General features: G+C 38.2%; 1 protein-coding gene across 4 annotated transcripts; it reads right to left on the minus strand.

Annotated features, from left to right (window-relative positions):
• Positions 1–2,195: 2,195 nt before the first annotated feature.
• On the minus strand, positions 2,196–17,318 carry LOC132631442 (protein FAR1-RELATED SEQUENCE 5-like). 4 transcript variants are annotated; one of them, XM_060347018.1, is made up of 4 exons: positions 17,020–17,318; positions 15,889–16,005; positions 15,193–15,653; positions 2,196–2,581 (listed from the first exon to the last, which is right to left on the minus strand). In XM_060347018.1, coding segments are annotated over exons 1-4 (780 nt in total). In that variant the 5' UTR covers positions 17,021–17,318; the 3' UTR covers positions 2,196–2,380. The 4 variants fall into 4 exon arrangements, with proteins under 4 accessions (XP_060203001.1, XP_060202999.1, XP_060203002.1 ...); XM_060347016.1 differs by having other exon boundaries at positions 17,183–17,316; XM_060347019.1 differs by lacking the exon at positions 17,020–17,318 and adding an exon at positions 16,854–16,978.
• Between the last annotated feature and the right edge of the window lie 7,790 nt (positions 17,319–25,108).

Consider the following 25,108-nt stretch of genomic DNA (forward strand, 5'->3'; position numbering starts at 1 on the left):
TGAAACGGTTTCTCTAGAAACAATTTTCTTAAGCTGTTCGTTTTAGTGTTTGATTACTTTAAATCGTGAAAAGTATTCTTTTTAAGGTAAAAACATCACTCAAAAAAATGGTTGTGACAACTTATGGCAAAACACTCTCTTACAAAAATATCTCAACTATTACTTCACATCACCAACTAGGTACTTCAGTCAACTCCCATGGCACATTTAGTAAAAAAGATTTTTCTTTTTTCATCAAATGGTACTTTTTGAATATTATTATCAGCTTATAATTCTCAAATATATCACATAAAGTTTCATTATACCACATACTAATCTTTGTACGTACCATATGCCACTTTTTCTATGCGCCGTCAATACAGAAAAATGATCCAGGAAATAAAAAAAAATTAGGGTAAAACTTTTTTCAAAAAGAAAAAAGAGAACGTTTCATATGAAAAACATTTTCCATCCCTGCATTTCAAGCTCCCAAGGTTTCAGCTCCAGCTAAGCTGAGAATGAAAAGGGGGTGGAGGAGTGGAGGGGAATTAATTGATGAAGATATTTCACCCGACATACATATTGAAGACGGAATATTTTTTCTTGCACTCTAAGTGTTAATACCAAAAAAAAAAAAAAAAAACGTAAGATATGTGACATAAAATTTTGTTCACTTAAATCATGTTTAAATGATACGTACTCTCACTTTGATACTATTGACCATCATCTTGCCTGGCAATCTTTGCTGGAGTTAAATTAGCCAACACGACACCAAATTATGTCTGCCTAAATGGACTGGAAGATATAATTGCCACTGTCCTTCCTTATCTCTAGCTTCCAGTCACGGAACATTTACCCTCTGTTTGGATGGTAGTTTCCCGTGGTTCATTAATGTACAGTATGGTATGGTACAGTATGGTGTTGTATTGTATTGTACTGTATTAATAAATACAATGTTTGGATAGACTGTATCGTTTGTTGTGATTTAATAATATTTGTATTGTTTGATTTGATTGTATGGTACTGTATAATAACTTGTAAGTTTACTAAAATACCCTTAACTCTTAATTAGAAATAATTTATATATATTAATAAAACTCAGATAAAGAATAAAATAGGAACTTTAAAAAATAAGTAGGTAGTGGGTGGGGAGGGGTGGGTGGTGTGAGGTGGGTGATTGTGAGATGAGAGTGGGGGTAGTGGATAGTAGGGTCGGGGTGAGTGGTTGTGGGGTTGGGTGGTGGTGAGGGGTAGTGGGTAGGGGTGGTGAGGGGTGAGTAGTGTGGGATGAGGGTGGGGGTGGGTGGTGGTGAGAGGTAGTGGGTAGGGGTGGTGCAGAGGTGGGTAGTGTGGGATGAGGGTGGGGGTGAGTTGTTGTGGGGTGGGGTTGGGCGGTGGTGAGGGGTAATGGGTGGTGGGGGTGGGTGGCAGAAGAGTGGGGCAATTGGGGGTAGGGGTGGGGGGTAGGGCGAGGTGGGGTTGGGTAAGTAGGTGGGGGTGAGTGGTAGGGTGGGGGTGGGGTGGGGTGGATGGTGGAAGGTATAATGGAGAAATGAAATACGTAACCACCGAAAAATCACCAAATTCGTGATTTCAAAAATTGAGACTTTTCATGGTTATATAACTATGGAATGAACCACGAGTTTACAACACCATACCACATAAGTTTAAGAACAATGGAAACAAACATAGTTTCCTAGAAAACCATACATTAATGAACCACGGGAAACCACCATCCAAAGATGGGGTTAAGGGTAAAAAGAAAAAGATCCAATGGACTTGAAGCAAAATGGTAGGGTTATTCGCACAAATGCCCCTATTTCGGGGTAGTCTTTAATTTTTGCCCTTCACCACTTTTGGCGCGGTATAAACTAAATTTTGGCAGTCATAATTAGCGTTTAGCCTTAACTGAACATTAAAGGCTAAAAAGGAAGAGAAGAAAAAGATCCCATGGACTTGAAGCAAAATGGTACCTTCATCCTTGCTACAAAAAACAGACAACTGATGAGAACGGTCCACTTTACTAGCTTCAGGCAAGTACAAAATGCCCCTGAACTTTTTTTGCTCGCACCTCACCAACACAAGTACCAAATAACTTTGCCAAAAAGACTTAGGCAAGTGAGAAGAAACCACCATACGTTTTTGTCTCTCCTAGGATTAAACTATTGTCTCTAAGGTTTTCACCCATTTCATCGCCGCTAATCTACACCCTTGGATGCGAAAATGCCCTTGAACATGACACCTCACTCATAGTAAACAGGGAATTTTACAACAAAAAAGCAGGAGTATAAGGATTCTGTTTCAGATTAACAGTACACAAGGTTTAACTAAGACTTTCGAATAATTTACGGGCCTATGTTACTATTTTCCAAAGAGAAAGGAAAAAAGGCTACAGTAGCTATCAGCCATTTGGAGAGACATTTTTTCTTGATTCTAATTCTTTCACACTTTTAACAATGTCATTAATGTTCTTTGACAGTTGCTCTGAGTGATCCTCCATATCTTTCAAAACCATATCTAGCTGCTCCTGTAAAGCAGCAGATCTTATACGCTCCTTCTGTAGCTCTGCTGTTAATTCCCGGATCTTGACGTCTTTATCATCCTGAAATTGGTCCACCGAATATCAAGAACAGCACAGACACAAGAAAACAATCAAACTAATGCTCCTAAAGAAGATGATATTGCCTAATAGGTAAGACCAGAGGGGAAGTGGAAAAGCAACAAAACACTACTGGAAATCTTAGAAGAATTTCATAACTAACTTCCAAGATTTTAACTGCAATTCATGAATCCATTGGTCTACCGTGACTGCACATAATTTTTTGATTATTTACTATTTCTGCTAACTAAATGTGTAACCAACTAATGTGCCATTTACATAACGAGAAAGCCCCCTCTGGCACCAGTTGACATATGCATTCATTACCCAAAAGAAATCAGTTGCCACATGTGGAAAAGCGTACACGCATAATGCAGAAATCACTAGGAAATTATTCTAGCCATGTGACTTTCAGACTATTAAATACGGAAGAAAGCATGATTATATTAAGCCAAGCCTTTAACCTAGCAGCCCAAAAAAGGGTTCACCAATTTTGCCATGAATTCTGCATTTTTTAAGCGCATTAAGTAGGATAATTTTATATTCCAGCATTTTCAAAAAGCTATAGGAAATATTAGAACCTACGCAAACTAAGGGCAGATCAAAATACAATAGAAGCAAAAGAGACATCTGGGTAACAGCCACTAGTTGAGATTAACATTTAGTAATGTCGCTACAATTACATTATGTCCGATGTTTGCCTGGAGTCTTTTTAGTTGGTTCAGAGATTTGAAACTAATGCAAAAATGTGAGTTAAAAATACTCAAGCGAAGGAAAATACTATATTTGGAGACAATCTTATTGCTCTTTGAAGCAATATCAGGTCTTCACAAAATTATGATAAGAGTCAGATTTTTCTGATGAACAAGGAGCCGAACATTCAAGAGTTGCGAAATCACTCGAATGTAATGTGGGCAAATTACAAAATAAATATTTAGGTATGCCTTTGGGTGCCAAATCACATAGAATATAATATTTTGGTAAGGGGTCATTGGAAAGTGTGAAATGAGATTCCTAATGCCTAATCCACTTTGTTTCTTCCCCAACATAACATCACACCATTTGACTAGATGGAATCCCTTTTTGTCTTGATTTCCTTGCCACAAAAAATCCCTCCTAATCTTGTCAAGCCTTTGGATGATCTCCACTGAAATGGGAAATATGGACATCATGTAAGTTGGCAGTGCATCCAACACTGAGTTGATGAGAGTGACTTTGCCTCCTAGAGAAATATATAGTGATTTCCATCTAGTCAACTTCTTCTCACACTTTTCAATCACAGAATTTCAAATACTCAGAGACTTTGATTTAGCAGCTAAGGGCATTCCCAAATAAGTGGTCGGCAATGATCCAACTTCTCCACCTAAAATCCCAGTCAACTCCTCCATATTAGACACTACATTGATTGGATACATGTGACTCTTTCTCCAATTAATGTGTAAGCCAGAAACTCCTTCAAATAGCACCAGGATTAATCTCAATATCTTTAGATGATCTTCATCAGCATCACAAAAAATTAAGGTATCATCTGCATATTGGAGATTTGTGACTTCCATGTTGGCAACTGAATTTGAATTTGTGGCCACCTCAAAACCTCTGATCCATTCATTGTTTCTTGCCACGTTAATCATATTGTTCAGGCCCTCCATGACTAGAATGAACAGGAAAGGAGACAAAGGATTACCCTGTCTCAATCCTCTTTGAGCTGAGAAAAAACCTTCAGGTGAGCCATTGATTAGGATGGAAAACTTGACAGTTGAGATGCAAAATCTTATCCACTTTTTCCATTTTTCTCCAAAGCCCATACATGACAGTATCTTCAATAGAAAACCCCAATTGACATGATCATATGCTTTTTCAATGTCTAATTTGCAAAGAATTCCTGGCTTTCCTTGTTTGATTCTAGAATCCACAGCTTCATTAGCAATTAAAATAGCATCCATTATTTGTCTCGCTTTAATGAAAGCCATCTGTTGGACATCCACCACCAGCTTGCTTATTACGCTTTTCAACCTCTCTGTTAACACCTTTGAGATCAACTTGTAGACACGGCCTATAAGGCTAATGGGTCTAAAGTCTTCCAACTCCTTGGCTCCATTCTTTTTTGGTATCAAGGCTGAAGAAAGTTTACAAAGGATAAACCAGAGTTATTGTTCTCTGTTTCTTGTCTTTTGTACGTTCACTATGGGGTGAATATATACATTGTAGGAATAGCTAAGAGTCCTACTCATAATGTTATTCTAATGCATAATCCCTTTCTAATCCTTACTCTTACACATATAGTATACGATAGTTTAGGAGTCCTAGAGTCCTAAGTATATTGTCTAACATCCCCCCTCAAGCTTGGAGGTGGGGAGCTCCACAACTCCAAGCTCCCCACCTCCAAGCTTGGACCGCAGGAACCGAAACTGGGACTTGACGAGAGCCTTGGTGAAGATGTCAGCAACTTGGTGGAGCGACGAAACAAACTTGGTGAGCATGGCACCCTGAACTACCTTCTCGCGCACAAAGTGATAGTCGAGTTCAACATGTTTGGTACGAGCATGGAGGACGGGATTAGATGTGAGATGAAGTGCACTAATATTGTCAGTAAAGAGGACGGGCGGAGAGTGTAGAGGAACAGCAGTATCTCTCAAAATGTATGTAACCCAAGTGATTTCAGCTGCCAAAGAAGCTAAGGCTCGGTATTCTGCTTCGGCACTCGACTTTGCAACTGTATGTTGCTTCTTTGACGACCAAGAAATGCAATTTGATCCGAGAAAGACACAAACACCTGTAGTGGATCGACGAGTGATGGGGCAGCCTCCCCAGTCAGCATCGGAGAAGCCGACAAGGCGAAGAGAAGACCTGGCGGTGATGCGAAGTCCAAATGACATAGTACCAGCAATACAGCGTAAAATCCTTTTAACAACAAGCCAATGGTGTTCCATAGGATGCTGCATAAATTGGCAAAGAAGATTGACAGCATGTGCTATTTCAGGACGTGTGAGTGTCAAGTACTGGAGAGCTCCAACAACACTTCGATATTCGGAGGGATCAACTGATGTGGAAGAGGCTGGAACGTCATGCAGGCCATGCTTTTGAGGGAGCGGTGTAGGAACAACACGCGAACTGAGCATGTTGGTTCGGTCCAGAACCTCACGAGCATATTTTTGCTGATTGAGAACTAATCCATCTTTGTCTTGTGTAACCTCGACACCTAAGAAGTAGTGAAGATTTCCGAGATCTTTCATGGCAAAGGTCGACTTCAGCTTGTGAATGAGATCATAGAGCAGTTGTGGATTGCTTCCAGTAAGTATAATATCATCCACGTAAAGCAGTAGCAAAATGGAGCCTTTAGAGGAGTGTCAAACAAATAACGAAGGGTCGGCTGTGCTACAGAAAAAACCAAGATGCATTAGATAAGTGCTGAACTTATGGAACCAAGCTTTAGAGGCTTGCTTTAAGCTGTATAGAGCTTTCTAAAGAAGACAAACATGGTTGGGAAACATCGGATCCGAGAATCCAGGAGGTTGCTCCATGAACACAGTTTCCTTCAAGTCACTATGAAGAAATGCATTCTTTACATCCAATTGTTTAATCTGCCAGTGGCGAGTCGTGGCAACAGAGAGTACAATGCGTATAGTTGTTGCTTTGACAACAGGACTGAATGTGTCGTCAAAATCGACTCCTTCAATTTGATTGAACCCTTTCCCCACTAGACGAGCTTTGAAGCGATCAACAGTTCCATCAGCTTTCAACTTGGTCTTAAAGACCCAACGGGAACCAACAATATTCATGTATGATTGACGAGGGACTAACCTCCATGTTTTGTTCGAATTCAGAGCTTGTAACTCGTCATGCATCGCAGCGACCCAATGAGGTTTAGCAAGTGCTTCCTTAATATTCCGAGGTTCAGCGTTGTGATGAACAGCAAGATGAAGGGAATGAAAGGTGGGTTGGTCGATGGATCGAGTCTTGGTTCGGGTTAATATGTGATGAGTGTTGAGGGAATCATCAGATTGGATGGGTGGAAGATCGACAAAGAGATTGATGCCCTCGAAGGATGACGGGTTGATGGATGGAGAAACTAAACCAGCAACTGTAGAAGAGGTGCTCGGTGTAGTTAGAGTATTTGTGAAGCTCGGTTCAGGCAAGGAGCTTTGTATGATACATTGTGGTGATACATTCTTTTTGTCTTGGCAGTTGGTTTCTCATGAGCAATGGGATGGTTTGATTGTATCGGATCAATATGCCGGTTTGGTTGAATATTATCAAGAGAGGCAGTAGGCATGTCATCTTGAATATGATCAAGAGAGGCAGTAGGCAAGTCATCTAGATACGGTAAAGGCACTGATCGTTCATCAGGTGTATTAGCAGCTTCCGCTTCTCGTGTATGTTGTGCCAAAAACTCCTCATACGTAGTGAGATTGTAAGAGTTCGATTCTGCATTCAAAGTAGAACTAGAAGAGACATATGGTAAGTTGTGTTCATCAAAAACAACATGTCTCGAAATGTACACCTTTCTAGATTGAGGGTGGTAACATTTGTATCCTTTGTGAAGAAGGCTATAGCCAATAAAAATACATGGAAATGTCTTGGGCTGAAATTTATCCCTATTGTAGCCTTTCAAATAGGGAAAACATCTACACCCAAAAACTTTCATAGTGTTGTAGTTGGGTTCTTGTCCATATAGCTTAGCGAAAGGAGATGTCATATGCAAATTCGAAGTAGGCATTCGATTGATCAAGAAAACGGCAGTAATAAAAGCTTCAACCCAAAGGAACATAGGTAAATTAGCATTGAAAAGTAGTGTAAGACCAGTCTCAACAACATGTCTATGTTTTCTCTCTGCTACTCCGTTTTGTTCAGGTGTATGAGGACAAGAGACTTGTCTTCGAATACCATTCCGATTTAGATAGGTGATAAACTCCAAGCTATTAAACTCTCCTCCACCATCACTTTGAAACACTTTTAGTTTCTGGGAAAATTGAGTTTCTACTAATTTGTGAAAGTTCACAAAATTAGGGAAAAAATCAGATTTCTTCTTTAACGGATAAATCCATGTAAATCGGGTGCAATCATCAACGAAAATCACATAATATTTTATTCCTTGTGAAGATATAATTGGGGCTGGCCCCCATAAATCACTATGTATTTTTGCCAAAGGAATAACTTCTCTTTTATTTGATACTTGGAAAGGTAACTTACAACTTTTTCCCATTTGACAACTAGTACACACTGAGATACTTTTATTCCAAGAACTAACATCAATAAACTTATTCTTGTGCAAATAATTAAGAGTCCTCGAGTGTGGGTGTCCTAGACGTTGATGCCAAATTGTGTCTGAATTCTTGTCTGCCTTCGAAACTGCTAATGCTTCATGGGGGTTCCCTTCCAAAGTATACAACTTATCTCTTCTATTTCCTTTGGCCAAGATGGCCCTTGTTTTCTTGTCCTTAACAATAAAACCCATGTCAGTAAACTTCAAAGAACATTCATTATCGTCAACAAGTTTACTCACAGAGACAAGATTTTTCTTAAGATCAGGCACGACAAAGACACCTTTTAATTCCAAGTTCTTTCCAATATGCCTATCTCCTATGTGTGTGATGGGAAGTTTATCACCGTTTCCTATCATAACAGAATCAGTTCCTTTAAAAGGAGATGGATTTTCAAGAATACCTGCTGATTGCACCATATGATTAGTAGCTCTTGAATCCAGGTAGAGGCTGTTGTCACTTTGGTCATTAAAGGACATTGCTGCTAAGGCCTTTGGAACCTCTTGTTGTGTTTGGTACGAATAGTCCCATCTGTAGAAGCAAGTCAAAGCTGTGTGGTTATTCCTTCCACATATTTGGCAAGGGTTAGACCGTGTGCTCTCCTTTGGTTGGTTAATCGGGTTGGTTAGACCTTCAAGTTGCCTCTGAGAGTTGTTTCGTCCAAACCCTCTTCCTCGCTGTTGTTGTCGTCCTCTATTATAGTAACCACGACCCCTACTTTGAGTCTTTTGTGCCACAAAAGCCATGCTAGAGTCAAGGTGAATTTGTTCAACTTGCTCATCAGTATCTTCTCTCATGTCGACCCCTCTAAGAGAGTTCACAAATTGTGTGAATGTAGGGTATGGTGGTTTCCCTAACATCACAGTACGGAGAGTTTTGTACTTGCTTCCAAGACCTCTAGCAAAATTGATGACCTTGTCATCTTCATCCAATGGTTTGTGTATAGCCATAAGACTATCACAAATTCCTTTGAATTCCTTGATATATTCATCTATTGACTTGGAGCCCAATTTTATAGTTTGAAGTTGTTGCTTCAACTGGAATTCCTTGTCTTTGCTTGCTTGTAGGTATGTATCCTCAAGACAGGACCACATCTGCTTAGCCGTCGAACAACCTATGATAAGGAACATTGACTCTTCTGACATAGTTCCTGATAGCCAACTCCTAACAAGAACATCACGTTCTTCCCATTCAGTGAACTTCGGGTTAGGAATAGCCTCGTCTTTCTCTCCTTCAATTGTATCGGCTGGAGCCTCATCTTTGATAATAGTCGTGACTTTCAGTGTTTGCATTAGTTGGAGAATTTGTGTTCTCCAAACTAGGTAATTGGTAGGTTTCAGTTTGATGGGACAAATAGCCACAAGTTGGTGAAGGGAGGAAGGCAAAAGATTGAGTCCGGTGTTAGAGTTTGACGTCATGGTGGTGAGCATGAACTTCAGAATCGATTATTAATTTGAACAGATTGGCTATGATACCATGAAGAAAGTTTACAAAGGATAAACCAGAGTTATTGTTCTCTGTTTCTTGTCTTCTGTACGTTCACTATGGTGTGAATATATACATTGTAGGAATAGCTAAGAGTCCTACTCATAATGTTATTCTAATGCACACTACAGATACAATTATAATCCCTTTCTAATCTTACTCTTAGACATATAGTATACGATAGTTTAGGAGTCCTAGAGTCCTAAGTATATTGTCTAACAAAGGCTATATAGGTTGCATTATAGCTTTTCTCAAAAACTCCATGAGTGTGAAAGTTTTTGAAAGTTTCCATGATATCATGCTTCAAAACATCCCAACATTTGATGAGGAAGCCCATTGTGTAGCCATCTGGGCCAGGGGCTTTGTCCATGGCACACATCTTTAGACATGACAACACCTCTTCACTAAATTCACCTTGCAAAGTAGCATTTTCCTCTCCTGTGATGACAGGACAATTGATCAAATTAAATGATGGCCTCCATTCATAAGTCTCAGAGTATAGTTTCCGATAGAAATCAACAAATTCCCCCTTGATTCTTACTGGACCTCTCACAACTTCATCTTGGATCACAACCTGGTCAATATTGTTACTTCTCTTATGTGCATTGGCCACTTTGTGGAAGAAACTGGTATTCTTGTCCCCCTCTTTGAGCCATAAAGCCCTAGATCGTTGTATCCATGAGATTTCTTCATTTTTAATGTGTTCATCATGTTCCATCAAAAGAGAAGCTGTCAAAACTGATTCCTCTTCTGATAACACTCTATTCTCCTATATTGCATCAAAGGTAGCCAACTGACTCAAAAGTTGAGCCTTTTGCATTCCCAGATTTCCTTGACAAGTTTTACTCCATTCTTTTAGCTTGACTTTTAATGCTTTGACTTTGCAAGCTAAAATATAGTCAGGTTTGCCTGTGAAAATAAAAGAATTCCACCCGTATCTGATTCTTTCCACAAATCCTTCTGTATTCAGCCACCAAGTTCAAATTTAAAATATGACCTGTTATGTTCCCAGATTCCGCATTGTAGTGAGATAGGGAAATGATCAGACTCCAGTCTCTGCAATACAGACTGCTTAATATTCCTAAACCTATCATCCCACTCTTGAGAGATTAGAATCCTGTCAATTCTAGAAGCAATTCTACTATTATCTCCCTTTAGCAAAGTAAAACATCCTCCTTCTAGTTGAAGATCCAAAAGTTCCATGTCTTCTATAAGATCTGAGAATTCCTCCATTGCAGGGTTCTTCTTCTGCAATTCCTTTTCTCAGATGGAAATCTTGTGACATTGAAGTCACCACAGACAGCCCATGGAACATCAAACATACCCCCAACAGCTCCTACTTCCTCCCATACATGCTCCCTCTCAAATCTGCAATTTGGAGCATATACTCCAGTTATGTGGCGCTCAAAATCTTGAAGAAGTGCCACAAACTTGCAGGTTAGAGTATATGATCCAATTTCCAAAATATCCCCTCTCCAAGCTCTACTATCCCACAACATCAGAATTCCCCCTCTAGTGCCACTGGCTTGTAAACATGCAAATTTCGCCCATCACCCTCCCTATAATTCTTTGATAATCTCTTATACATCCCCCTCCAATTTAGCCTCCTGAAGACATATGATATCAGCATTCCAATTGTACATAAGACTCTTCACAATTCTTCTTTTATCCCTGTTGTTTAATCCCCTTACGTTCCATGATACGAGTTTGATATTCATTTTAAAAGATTTCCATCTTTTCCCCTGACTCTCTTCCCATCACTTCTGAACTTGACATCAAAAGAGGTGAGCACCTTGAGTTCTTGTATCCCTTTGTATCTAAGTCTCTTGATAGATGTCTCTGTCTCCATTAGCCTTGCTTGTCTGCAACTATCTATTTGCATTAGTAATTCCAGTGCTTCCTCCTCATGCCCCTGGAAGTCGGCCCCTAAAAAATTTCCCATTTTTAGTCATGTTTTGTCGCACCTATGTTGATGTAACCCTCTCTTTTTGAAGAATTAAACTCTGATCATGTTGGATTGGTTCTGCATCTTCCCCCACCCATTCTTCAATTCCTACTACATCTTGATCAATCACCGTGATGTGCTGCTCCTCAGAATTTTGTGCCCCTTCTGCTGAATTCTCTTCAGTCAAGGATGTAGACATGTTATTTTGCATTTTTCGCCTTCGACTGTGATGCTCTTTCCCAATAATTATTGATTCCTGCATGTGTCAAGTCCCTCGTCTCTGTCATCGTCACTGGAAAAACCTCCTGTATATTGAGCTTTTGCGGTTCTACTGCCATAGGATCAAAAAAACCTTCTATACATGTAGCAGTTAAGTCATTAAAAATGACTTGGGCTGCTCTATCTATTCCAGACCATTTTTTAATCACATTAGGCCTATTGTCATGGCCCAATAGTCAAATTAAACCCTTAATAACCTCCATCTCCTTTGCACGTGCCTTTAAATCCCAATTAAAATTAAAATTTTGAACAGCTGTCTCTGAGCATCCCACGTGCTCTTTAGGTACTTCATCTGATAAAGACCTGCTCCCCTGTCCTTTTTCTTCATCATGTAAAGCTTTTACCCTAAGGTCTGAAGAATTCTCAAGTCCAGCAGTTTCTTCAATAAGGTTCACCATCTCCGGCGCCACTGTTTCAAAACGAACCTTCTTTTCAGCCCAAATAGAGATGTAGAACTTGACCCCTTCTCTTTCTATTGTCACCTCATTGAGGCAATTCCGACCATCACCGGAAACTTGAATTCTTGCCCACTTTAGATGGTTTTTCAGCTCTGTTTCTTCCTCGGTGGAGACCCATCCACTACAAAGATTCCCAATTTCAATGAAAATCTTCTGTGACCAAAGCTGAAGAGGGATACCCTATGCTCGAATAAGTGGTGGTCGTGTTCAGCGATAATGGTGCACATCCGACAATGGGGTTCCACCATCGAAGATGAAACTTGCACATCAGCTTACTGCATCTGTTCAACGACAGTACCTATTTTTATGTTTTGAGCTGAGAAAGGAGACAGATAACTCATATTATACAGTACAGGACTTGTTATAGAGATTTGAGCTATGTAAAGTGAAAGTTTTGAAAGTCATTTTAATGATATCATTATAATAAATAAAACAAACACGGCACTGCCGTGAAACATAATGAAATTTGGCGCTGCAAGATATTGACCGTGAATCTATGAGGAATAACTAAACTTAAAAACATGCGTCCTGCCAGCTTGACTAGATCGCTAACGAAGACTAATGATATATGACGCTGGTTTGGCAAAGTTGGAATGCTGACTTGACGAGTGAGTTGATGAGAACTACTGACTGGACAAAAATTGATTGTTGACTTTGACTTTTCGACTACCATATATTGCTAAGTTGATAGGTAGCATATCTAAATCAAAAAAGGGCAGCCCGGTGCACAAACATCCTGCGTTAGCAGGGTCCGGGAAGGGCAGCACCTCAAGGGGTGTGATGTAGACAGCCTACCCTAATGCAAGCATTAGTGGCTGCTTCCATGGGTCGAACCTGTGACCTATAGGTCACATGGAGACAACTCTACTGTTGTTCCAAGGCTCCCCTTCAGCATATGTAAATCAATGATAGACAAATGCAGAATTTTGACTTGAACTGTCAGCTGACAGTTGATGGTGTGTGGGACAGACAGATCATTGGAGCAGAGACTTCAAGCCTGATGTACAAACAACTTCGACAGGGGATCTTCACTGTTGTGCTCGTCTTGAGGACTTATAATCAGAATTGGGTGGAACGAGGAAAGAGAACAAAGATAGACACTAAAGAGATGCAAAGCCGCTCTAAGTCACCAAAAACAGACAAGAATAGTAAGACTATTTGAAATACGGAAAAGGGCCAAATATACCCCTGCACTACTGGAAAAGGGCCAAATATACCCCTCGTTATACTTTGGGTCTAAATATACCCCTGCCATTATACTATCAGTTCAAATATACCCCTCCTCCGTTAAGTTTGTCCAAAATGGACATCCAATCCTATTTGGCACTAACATTTGATGACGTGGCATGCCACCTCACCATCCTAACCTATTTTACCTCTCCCCTCTATTTATTCTTTCACCACTAAAATTTCCTTCCCCTCCACAACAATTGCCACCATTGCTTCAAACTTCAAAGCAACAACAACAAAACAACTGTGGATTCCAATTTGTTGTTTCAAATGGAGATTACTTCTTCTTTTTTTCCTTTCCAATTGTCCTATTTCCTAAAGCTACCAAGTACTACTAGCAGATATATACTCCAGTTTAATTCAAAGTCTAATTTATGCCTGATATATAGGATCAACAGCTTTTTCAAATGATCGCCAAAAAATGAAATAGGATTTAAATTTTTAGAAGAAGGGAGCGTACTTAATTTCAGAGAGAATTACATAATTTCGATATATCCCAACTAGCCTCCATCAAAATAAAAAGTGAACTAGTTAGTTGGAATGACAATTGTCATCACTACTGAATGTTGTAAAAAAAAAAATTCATCCATATTCGACCTGCATTTTAACAAATCAGATGGGCACGTTAGTCAAATACGTTAAAACTTTTATCCAGTTTGCGGGCAGGAGTTCTAGTCCACCATATGCGAGTAGAGAAAATTTTAGTGGTGGTAATGGTGGCAATGGTGGTGGAGGGGAAGAAAATTTTAACGGTGGAAGAACAAATAGAGGGGAGGGGTAAAATGGGTTAGGGGTGGTGAGGTGGCATGCCACGTCATCAAATGTTAGTGTCACGTAGGATTGGATGTCCACCTTGGACAAACTTAACGGAGGAGGGGTATAATTAGACCCAAAGTATAACGAGGGGCATATTTGGCCCCGGTGATTAACACAACATAATAGGACTCCTTGTACAATAGATTTGAAGAAAGTTTCCTAATTTTTTGTGAATCTCTAGAAGTATGGAGAGAAATGTGATCTGACCTTTTGAGCCATGAATCCATAGCCAAAGGAAGAAATATCGAAGTTCATGTTCACCTAAAAATTTTCTGACAAAATTCGTGAAGTTTGTGTTTGCCACCTCAAGATCAATGCAGATTCCCCAGTCTAAACAGTCAATCGATCCTAAGAATTGAGTCTCATACATTCTTCATCTCTTGCCTCTGGTTCTTGATTCAGAAGCCTTAGATCACATGCCCAGTAACAGACATCTATTCTGTTTGACTCTAAAGTCTAAACAATAACGAATTTCTGGTTCTCCTGTAGTTTAGTCTTTTCCTATGATAAGAGAAAAGACTCCACAATGTCATTGCAATTGAGCAATATCTCCTTCACTGACAAGCACTTCATGCTCCATTACAAGGAAGCCACTAGCAGGACATACATTTTGGACTAGAAGTTTCTTTAAATTCCTAAAGCTAGAAATATTTATTGACAAAGAAAATCCCACAAATCGTTCTTTGAATAGCTTTACTAAATTGGTGCAAATATGAATATCTAGTAAGGAAAGGCTAACAATGGATGCATTTCAAGAACGAGCTTATTTCCATGTAGAAGGTCATGCCACACTACCAGGCATCCCTAAATTGCAGTGAAGTTGAACTAATATTTGTAGATGAGGACCATTAGCGGCATCAGCTAAGAACTCAAAGACGAAAGACTTGGAGGGGGTTATTATCGTTTTAGCAACAAAGCAAACAAGAAAATAGAAGTTGTCAACCTCAACCAGTAGAGCAAACTGTCGGCTTCTGCTCTTATAAATGTAAGAAAAAATGAAGGAATGGTGACAATAAAGAGAAATGCATTTGATACAACACACAGTCTAGTAAACTTGAGAAATAGCTGTGAAGAGAGAAATTTCTTTATATATGTCAGCAATCTGATTTCAAATTTCATCAATTAGTTTGAAGTACTTACCGGTGTTTGACAAAAGATTGCACCTTTACAGGTATTAACAGGTTTGACAACCAGTGGATGATTGTGTTCCTTCACTAATTTAGCAACAACCCATTTTCCAGATTGTTCTTTCTTCACAATTATCATCGCCTTACATCCTTCCCTAATTGCTCTGCACTTCCTATTTCCATTCTGACTTTGTCTAGTTTTACTGAAACCCTCTTTATTACACACAAGCCGACGCCACACCAACTCTCCATTACGCATAGATCGTCGAAATGCATCTACTCGCATGATAAACCCGATATGCGTTGCATATGTGCTATAGTATGCTTTAGCAGCTTCTTCTGATTCAAATTCCATACCCACATAAGGTTCCATATTCGAACGCCCTTCAGCTTCAACACCATTTGTGGTGAACTCCTTTCTACTTGAACTCTCTACCATCCCCACATCATCTGTTGCATTATTGATTTCATCCACTGCCATGACACCAGGGCAAAATACAGAGAACAGAATAAGTTTGTGAAACAAATATGAGATGATATCCGTACTCCGTAGCTACCTACAATATCACAACTTTAATAAAAATTAACTCATTTATTGATCTGCATTTGCAACATAGTAAAGAAAGCGGCACAAGGAAGAAAAGGGGAAAACACTTCTTTTTTCTGTTTCTGTAAATTTGGTTAAGGGGTTCTGATTCAAATTCCTTACCCACACAAGGTTCCACATTCAACCGCCCTTCAGCTCCAACACCATTTGTGGCCAACTCCTTTCCACTTGAACTCTCTACCATCTCCCCATCATCTATTGCATTACTATTTTCATCCACTGCCATGGGGAAAGAACATAGAGCAGAATAAGTTTGTGAAACAAATATGAGACACTATACTCAGCTACCTACAATAGCACAACTTTAAAGGGGTCATTTGGTGGGATGTATCAGAGAAAATAATACATGTATCAGCTTTGATATTATTAATCTCTTGTTTGGTAGTGTTTTTCAACCTATGTATAACTAATAGCTGTATTAATTATACACCCCAGCTATGTATAACTAATACTCCCTCCGTCCCAATTTATGTGATTTAGTTTGACTAGGCACGGAGTTTAAGAAAGAAATGAAGACTTGAAATTTGTGGTCTAAAACAAGCCATAGATATTTGTGTGGTTGTAAATCATTTCATTAAGGATAAAAGAGGAAGTTTTAATTTAAATTATTTCTAAATATAGAAATGTATCATTATTTTGGGACAGACTAAAAAGGAAAGTGTATCACATAAATTGGGACAGAGGGAGTTCAGTATTATTCCTATTCTAATACACCCTATTTAGTACTATTCCTATTCTAATACACCCTATTCATTCAATACGACAAACCAATCAGTCGAATAAAAATAATGTCAACACAATCCCAGCATTTCTAATACACCCTATTCCGTACTATGCTTATAAACCGTACCAAAAGAACCCCCGTTAACTCGTTTTATGATCAGTATTTGCAAAAAGAAAAGGGAAAAAACTTATTTCCTTTCCTTTACAGTAAACTTGATCAAGGGGTTCTGAAACTGAAACTTTAATCCCTAAATCTGCGAGCCCATTTCAACAAATTCCTAACAGTAACTTAATATCTGTGCCAATTGAGTTACTTAAATCCAATCTCCAGATTATGTACGAACCACATAACACAAAAGCCCACCAATGACCACAATTTTACCGCTGCAGCTACATAAACAATCCTTACAACTAGCGAAACGCTATTAAGTACTATTAGCTCCTTCCGGTGAAATTAGTTATTTGTATGAAATTACTAAAATTATTACGGAGAGAAATGCGGCTACTTACTGCTATATGTGTGCCTGGCTGAAAGGGGACGTGTCTTGTCCAAATTTTTGCCGACACCACTCCAAGCTACAAACTTATTTTAAAGGGTTTTCCTTTCTGCTACTCTATCTATTACATTGGTTGGGGGAAGAAAAAGGGAAAGGCAGAATCAAACATGACATACCCCCATCTGAGAATATTTTAATCATCTTGATTAATACTTGACCTTTATCAAATAGGATTCATTCTGAAAATCCAAAACTTAATTTCGAAATTTTAGTATTTCATTGCACTCTTTGATATTACTTGGAAACTACTGATAGGCTGTAACTATTGATAAAGAAAAAAATTCTTATTATAATTTTTTATATTAGTAATAAATAGGTTGAAATAATTATTACAAATAGATAAAAATAAGGGACCTAAGAATAAATTGTAAATCACGAGAGAATGTAGAGTTTTGAAGGTAAATCCAAGAAGAAATCTCTGAGATTATCTTTATATATTACTACTATTATTATTATAGGGGTTCTATTAATATTTTGAAACTAGTACAACAATAACAACATACCCGTTGTGATCTCATAAATAGGGTTCGGAGAGGATAGAGTGTAGCAGACCTTACTTTTACCTCGTGAGTAGAGAGGTTGTTTCCGAGAAATACTCAGCTCAAGTGCAGCAAATCAAAACAGTTATGAAAAAAGAAAATATGACAGTGAAGAAAACTTGGCAATTAACAAGGAAAGCATTACAAAACATACAGAAAAAGAACGATAACACAACGAAATAATGTGATAGCAAAAATAAAATAAACAAATATCAAATGGCAACAAACTATCGGAGTACGGCTAATACTACGACAGACATGGTGCGCTAGACTACCACTACGCCTATCCCTCATAAAAGCAATACAACGCTTAACTACCTACTAACTTTCTACCCTAATCTGCAATCTCTATACCACCTATCTAAGATCATCTCCTCGGTAAGCTGAAATTGCGCCATGTCCTGTCTAATTACTTTTTCGGCCTGCCCCTACCTCTCCTCATACCCACCATATCCAACCTCTCGTAACTCCTCACTAGTGTAGCTACGCTTCTCATTTTCACATGTTCAAACCACCTCAGTCTCGTTTCCCGCATCTTGTCCACCACAGAGGCCACTCCTACTTTGTCCCGAATATGCTCATTTCTAATCCTATCCCTCATAGTATGTCCACACATCCACCTCAGCATCCTCAGTTCCACAACTTGCATCTTCTAAACATGAGAGTTCTTGAGTGGCCAACTCTTCACCTCATACAACAAGGTCGATCTAACCATCACTCTGTAAAGCTTAACTTTAAGTTTTTGTGGTACCTTTTTATCACACAAGACTCCGGAGGCGAGCCTCCATTTCATCCAACCCACACCAACACGATATGTGATATCATCGTCGATCGCTCTATTTCTTTAGATTACAGACCCAAGGTACTTGAAACTTTCTCTTTTACAAATGGCCCGTGAATCAAGCCTCACTAACGTGCCTGCCTCATACGATGCATCACTGAACTTGCACTCCAAATATTCTATTTTGGTCCTGCTCAACACAAACATTTTAGACTCTAGTGCTTGTCTCCAAACCTCCAACCTAGTGTTAATTCCGACGCGAGTCTCATCAGTCAGTACTATGTCATTGATACGCTCAAATTACACCTATTAGTGGTGTAAAGCGGACATTGTCAAATATAGTAACCCAATCAAGGTTGGGGTCGAATCCCACAGCGAATATGGAGAGAACAGGTTACTAATTGTATGTGATACTGGTCTTCAAAGGCTTTAATTCTATTCCGAATAGTTTGGAATAATTGTTTTGTAATAAAACTTATCAGTGTGACTTGAATTGTAATTAACGCGAGAGAGAGGCTAAGGTTGTGTTCCCCGTTTTGATTAGACATTATACTTCAGGTTTTAATGTGATATACTTCTAATGGTTATTCTAAGGATTTGCACTTGATCTCTTAAAGACTTCCTAACGTTTCCTAACAGTTAGGCCGTATTTCCTCTTTATGATTTTCCCAAATATAAAAGAGTTGATATCGACAAACGATAAATAATGCCAATTAGACTTGTTCTTATCCCTAAGTTAGTCTATTAAACGAGGGTTAACGCCCCGAGTTATTGTTATTCAATCTTATCAATTCTAACCCACTTTCCCAAGAAAAGTTAGAATAATGGCTTAGGCTAATGCTTGCAATCATTACCCAACACTAAAATACAAATATTGAATAAACACCAACAACCATTATGCATATATCAATAATAGAAACCCATTCACATAATACCCATCATAGGGTCCACAACCTTAGAATTAAAAGTACCTACTCATACTTTTGTTTAACAAGGAAAGCTTAAAAGAAGACATAATGTACTTACAATGGTAATAAATGTGAACTAAGGATGAAGTTGAGGCCTTAAATGCTCCAACAACTTCACAAATATCAAATGCTAAGAGTTAATGCTCTACAACGAGTGAATCATGGCTGAAAAACCTAGAAGAAACTATTTATAGGACCCAAAAACGCGCCACAGTTCTGGACAAAAACACCCTTTGCGGCATCGTTACGGACGGTAACACGTGTTACGGTCCGTCCTTTGATAGCTTGATATTAGGTCAACCGTTACTGCTTCCTTCGATGGACCGTAACACAAGTTACAGTCCGTATATCCCAGTGGATATCAGCCTTAAGTCTTCAGTGGATATCATCTTGACATGCATTACGCCCCGTAACGATGCGTTACAGACCGTCCTTCTGAGTCGTAACGTTGACAATCCTTGAGCATTTTACTGGAATTTCCTCTCAGGTTACGGTCCGTAACACGAGTTACGGACCGTCCTTCTGAGCCGTAACGTTGACAATCCTTCGGCGCTTTAATCTCATGTTCCGGATCACGTTACGGTCCGTAACACGAGTTACGAACCGTCCTTTAGCTCCAAAGTTGTCTGTTTTTCAGCAATTTTCTTCAATTTTCGTTCCTTAGTCAACCAACCCTACAAAACATCAAAATAACATAAGAAACGACATAAAAACACTTAAAAACAAGTAAACCTTCTAGTAAAAAGACATCAAATGTGCCGTAATTGTTGACACCCAATTTTGTCCCGCCTCTCCTCCGAAATACCTATTTACGCTTCTAATATTTTTGGAAAATTAAAAAATATATATATTATATCTTACTATAATTACTAGCCTCTTATCAATACCGGCGTTTCACTATTCTATTACCGCACTGATTATTATTATTATTATTATTATTATCATTTTCGGCATTTTACCAGCTTAAGCACACGCATCACATTTATCTTTGCATAATTAAATAATAGTGTTTATTTACTGTGGATTTTCGAAATATTATTACACGGCTATTACAACGCCATTTTTTATCTGAGCACTAATAATTGCATATTTTATATTAAGTAATATTTTAACACAAGTTATTTAAATAGGTCTTTTATTTAAATGTAGTAGCCCAATCAACTCATATTAATTTCAGACCAATTCACAAAATCAGTCCACATTTTAATTTACCAACCCATTTTAATTCAGCCCAACCCATTTTAATGCCCAATCCACATTCAAATACCAGCCCAATATTTCAAAACGGACCAGTCCAACCCAAATTATTACCCGACCCGGACGGCCCATTTCCCATTTAACAAGGGAACTAGGGTTTCCCTCATTTTTTCCCATCCCTCCGCCGCTTCCCCTCCCCGCTTCCTTCTCTCTCCTTCTCTCCCTCTCTTCTCATCCACCTTCCCACGCCACGCCTCTGTCCTCCACCTTCTTCTGTCCCCCCACGCTTCTGCCACCCCCACGCCTTCCTGTTCCCCACTTCGACCGTGTCCCCCCGCTCCTCTCTCTCTCTTTCTTCGTCACAAACCCTAAACCCACCCTATAAATGGTCCTTTCTCGAGTCATTAAAGGAGGACGGAAAAACCTCCCCCCTTCCCCCGAAAATACGAAGTCTCTGGAACCTCATAAAATTCTTTGAACAAGAGCCTGTTTAGCCGTGAAATTTCTAATAAAAAAAGAGTTCCTCCATGGCCTGACACCCCCTGAAAATAGAGCTCTCCGAGTCGTCCAAAATCCCCCCTAAAAATAACAAGTTTGCAGTGGTTGTGACAATTCGAAATATCGAGTCAAAAAAATATTAACACAATTGTTTATCCGTTTATTCGTTTGTTCGTTGCTGTGAATCCGAGCCTTTCGAGCTCCGTTTGGTAGTCGTCGAGGTAAATCTGAAACCCCCGTACCCACTTCGCTGCACTCGAAGAAGGTAAAAAAAAGCTTCCTTCGTTGAATTCATAGTGTCTTAGTATGTTTATGTGTGTCGACGATTGTTAAGGTTGGATTAATTGTTAGTTTGGCATATTAGTGAGTTTAGTATTAGAAGTTTGTGTAATTTCGTATGAAAATTCTTAAGTGTCTGCAGGTTAGTTAACGATTATTATGTGATCATTATGGTTTCATTTAAGTTAATTTAGCTTAGCATCTGTCGATATGGGTAATTTTGATTAGTTATTAGCTTCTTGATTAGATCTTATGTAGCAATATTTGTCATGGATCGTGCTTAATGGTCACTCGCACCTCTAAAGTAGTTGATTAGTAGTAACCTGAGTCATTTGTACCTGTATGAAGCTACTTTGCTGTTAGCTGTCCTTCATAACTAGTATGATTTTCCCCTTTAGTTCAGTTTGCCATGAGCCGGTCCAGCTGAATATTAATACCAGTACATTCATCCATTGGCATAGTTAAATAATTTCATGCTAATATAAATTATATATATGGTTGGCTTGCTATTTCTTAGAATGATGTTTGCTTTAGGCCAAGGTCAGTAACCTTTGTTTATCTTCCAGTTCTGGTGCGAGTCTGTTTTCTGTACTTAATCAGCTGTTTAGTTCAACTGTCGTTAGGATGCGCTCAAATGCTTATATGACATAGTTTGTTGTTTCATCTGGTTGTTTGTTGTTATTAGTTCACCTCTGTTCTATTTTAGTTCAGTTTAAGACGTGTCGAATGTTTCTAATTAGTGTTTAATTTGTCTTATACTTCTATTATGCCTGTTATAGTTTAAATTTATTCATGCTTCATCCTATTTCCTAGAACTTGTCTTGGTTTCATGTTTGGACAATTGGACGAATGATTTAAGTATGAGACCGATTGGACATTGCTGATTGCTTATAGGTTCAATCATTTCAATTTGGTTTAGGCAGTTTGCTACTTTGACTAACTGTATGATAGTTTAAGTTAAGCATTAGTTTGTCTCCTGTCGTCATTGTTGTAATCCAAATCTAGTCAAGTTGTTAGCATGTGAGGCAACTCTAATGTGATTTAGTCCATGATTTATTGGTAAGTCATAAGTTGGTTGAAATATGTAGAAAATTTCTAGCCATTACATGCCTGTTGTAACTTTAATTGTATATTCGGTTCATTATGTGTTTTTTTTCTTAACTTTTGTTTAAAACCTGAAATGATTCAATTTCGACGCTTGATTGCCTTACATATTCAACCTGTTAGTGTATAACATTTATGAAAACAACTTTCTGTTCGAATTATGGGGATTTTCCAATTTTCCTCTTGACTGCTCTCTGGATGGTTCAGCATGCTTTCTTCTATGGTTATTGACTTCATCTAGAATGTTAGTTTTACCCGAGGAAGGATGGAATTACATATCTTCATTTTGTTGTGTGTTCTTGATTTGAAGAAGTAGGAATAAGATAGTTTCGATATCATATTTCATTCACATCAAATGGACCAATCAGACATCAAATGAATATTTGTGGCTTTATAAACTATTGAAATTTTCTTTAAAATCAGTTGTGTTCCTTTAATACTGCGTTGGTGATTCCATTGAGATTAAAATAAGTGTTGAAACTCTGAATAAGTGAAATATGCTTTAGCTCACTTAAATCCTACTGCTTGTCTTGTTGAGTTTAAACTAGATACTGAACTGCTTAGGACCCCCTTAAGTATTAACAAACAAGCATGAACTTGGTAACCATTCATCTGCCTATATGCCTTAGTCGAGCTTGTCCTATCTTGAACTGTGCAAAGGATTTCTCTGCCCTTGTAATGCGTTAATATGAATGAAGGAAATATATATTCTATTGTCCTGCAAGTTACAGTAATCATCAGGGCCTAAGTTTATTCAATGAGATGGAATAAATCACATGGGCTGCAGTTTCCTTATTGTTATCTTATTTGGGTTTGAACATTTTCTCTAAGCGTCCTTTTATTGTGTTATGTGTTTAGTTGTATACTTAGTTTCTTTATTTTGTTATATACTAATCATTCTCCTTTCATTTTATGCATGACCACCGCATACGAGTCCCTCGGGCTCATCTTCTTCCACATTTGGTGTTGGGCTAAAAGCCCAACATGATTCCTCTCGTGTCCAGCTCTGTCCGTGGCAGCAATATAAAGAAAATTCATTGAGCCTAAGCCCGATAACGTGAACAGTTCCAGCAGTCAGGCTTTAAAATGGGCCAGATCCATTTCATCTTTTCTTCCCCTCTACTTTATTTTATTGTTGCATATTTTGATTGGCTTTGTATGACTAACTTTATCTTATTTTATTTTATTAACTTAGATGAATCCTAATGAATTAGTAGATTTAGTTTTAGTAATGGGTAGTTAGTTTAAGAGAGACTAACAATCAATTCCATAAATTCCATTTTCTTCTTTTTATATTAAAGTTATTTATAGTATCCATAATATTTACTTCTAGAATAGTTGATAGTATAAAATTCATATTTTTCGAATTAAAGGAGTCATATTTTTATTATCTTAATTTCAAAACATCATTAATATGCAAACATAAATTCAAACATATTATAAATAACTCTTCAAGTTTGAATCCATCACGTCTATTTTTAGCCGAGTATAATTAAATAAATCAGTAAAAAAGAGAAAGAAATTCATCATCTTTGCATTCTTACACTATTATACTGATATAATGTCATATTGGCTAGGTCCTCTTAAAAGTTTCTATCTATATACAAATCATTATATTTTGCCAGTCCCATTTTTACCATAAAATTATTATTTTAAGCTTAACAATATTTCTAAGTTTTATTTTCAAGTGGACTACTATGGATTTCTTCAAGTCAGTTTAAATAACATCATTATGTTTTCCTTTAAACCTCAATAATATTTACAACCTATTTTTCTTAAGATTTAAGCATTATAATTAATCGTAATTAATTAACCTAAGTTTGATCGGATAACCGAAAGTTAACGGATTCTAAAGGATGCCTAACCCCTTCCCTTTAGGATAATATAGAGCCCTTTACCTAGAATCACACTGGTTAAACAGACTACTAACGGAGGTTTAGTTTTAACTTTACCTTAGTTAACATTTAAATGTCCTAATTCATCGTTAAATTAATTAGGTGGCGACTCCTCAAAACAAAATAAATAGGAATCACCAAAATGTTGTACTCGAATTTAACCCGGTTAAAATGGGGTATAACAGTAATTTCACGGCACATCAGTCATCTACAAATAACATATACCATGGAACCTAGCCTTGAATATTCCGCACTAAAGCAAATAGAAACAGGCTAAGAGCTGAATCGTGGTACAACCCCATCTCGATTGAGATGTGCTCCAAGTCTCCTCCCACTGTTCTTACCTGGGTATTGACTCCATTGTACATGTCTTTCATCGCCCTAATATATAACACCGGTACACCTATAGCCTCTAAGTATCTCAATATGATTGCCCTTGAGACTTTATCGTAGGCCTTTTCTAGGTCAATAAACACTTCATCTCCCTCTCCCTATATGTCACGACCCACACCGGTGAATCATGACGAGTGCATGACCTCTACTGACCAGACACCCTTACACTTGCTTAGCTATCACAGAAAAACAGGGTGGCCCATATCTGACTCATAACTGAACTATGCTGACTCTGAAAGAACAACATCAAGAACTCCCAACCACCTGTATATATATATATATGCATATATTGAAATAACAATGCAAGCCGACTAGGAAGCTACATATGCTGTACACAAAAGAATAGGAGCCGACAAGGCTACATAACATGCCAACTATATATAACTGT

Source organism: Lycium barbarum, chromosome 3 (genome assembly GCF_019175385.1).
Source record: "Lycium barbarum isolate Lr01 chromosome 3, ASM1917538v2, whole genome shotgun sequence".
NCBI classification, from domain to species: domain Eukaryota; kingdom Viridiplantae; phylum Streptophyta; class Magnoliopsida; order Solanales; family Solanaceae; genus Lycium; species Lycium barbarum.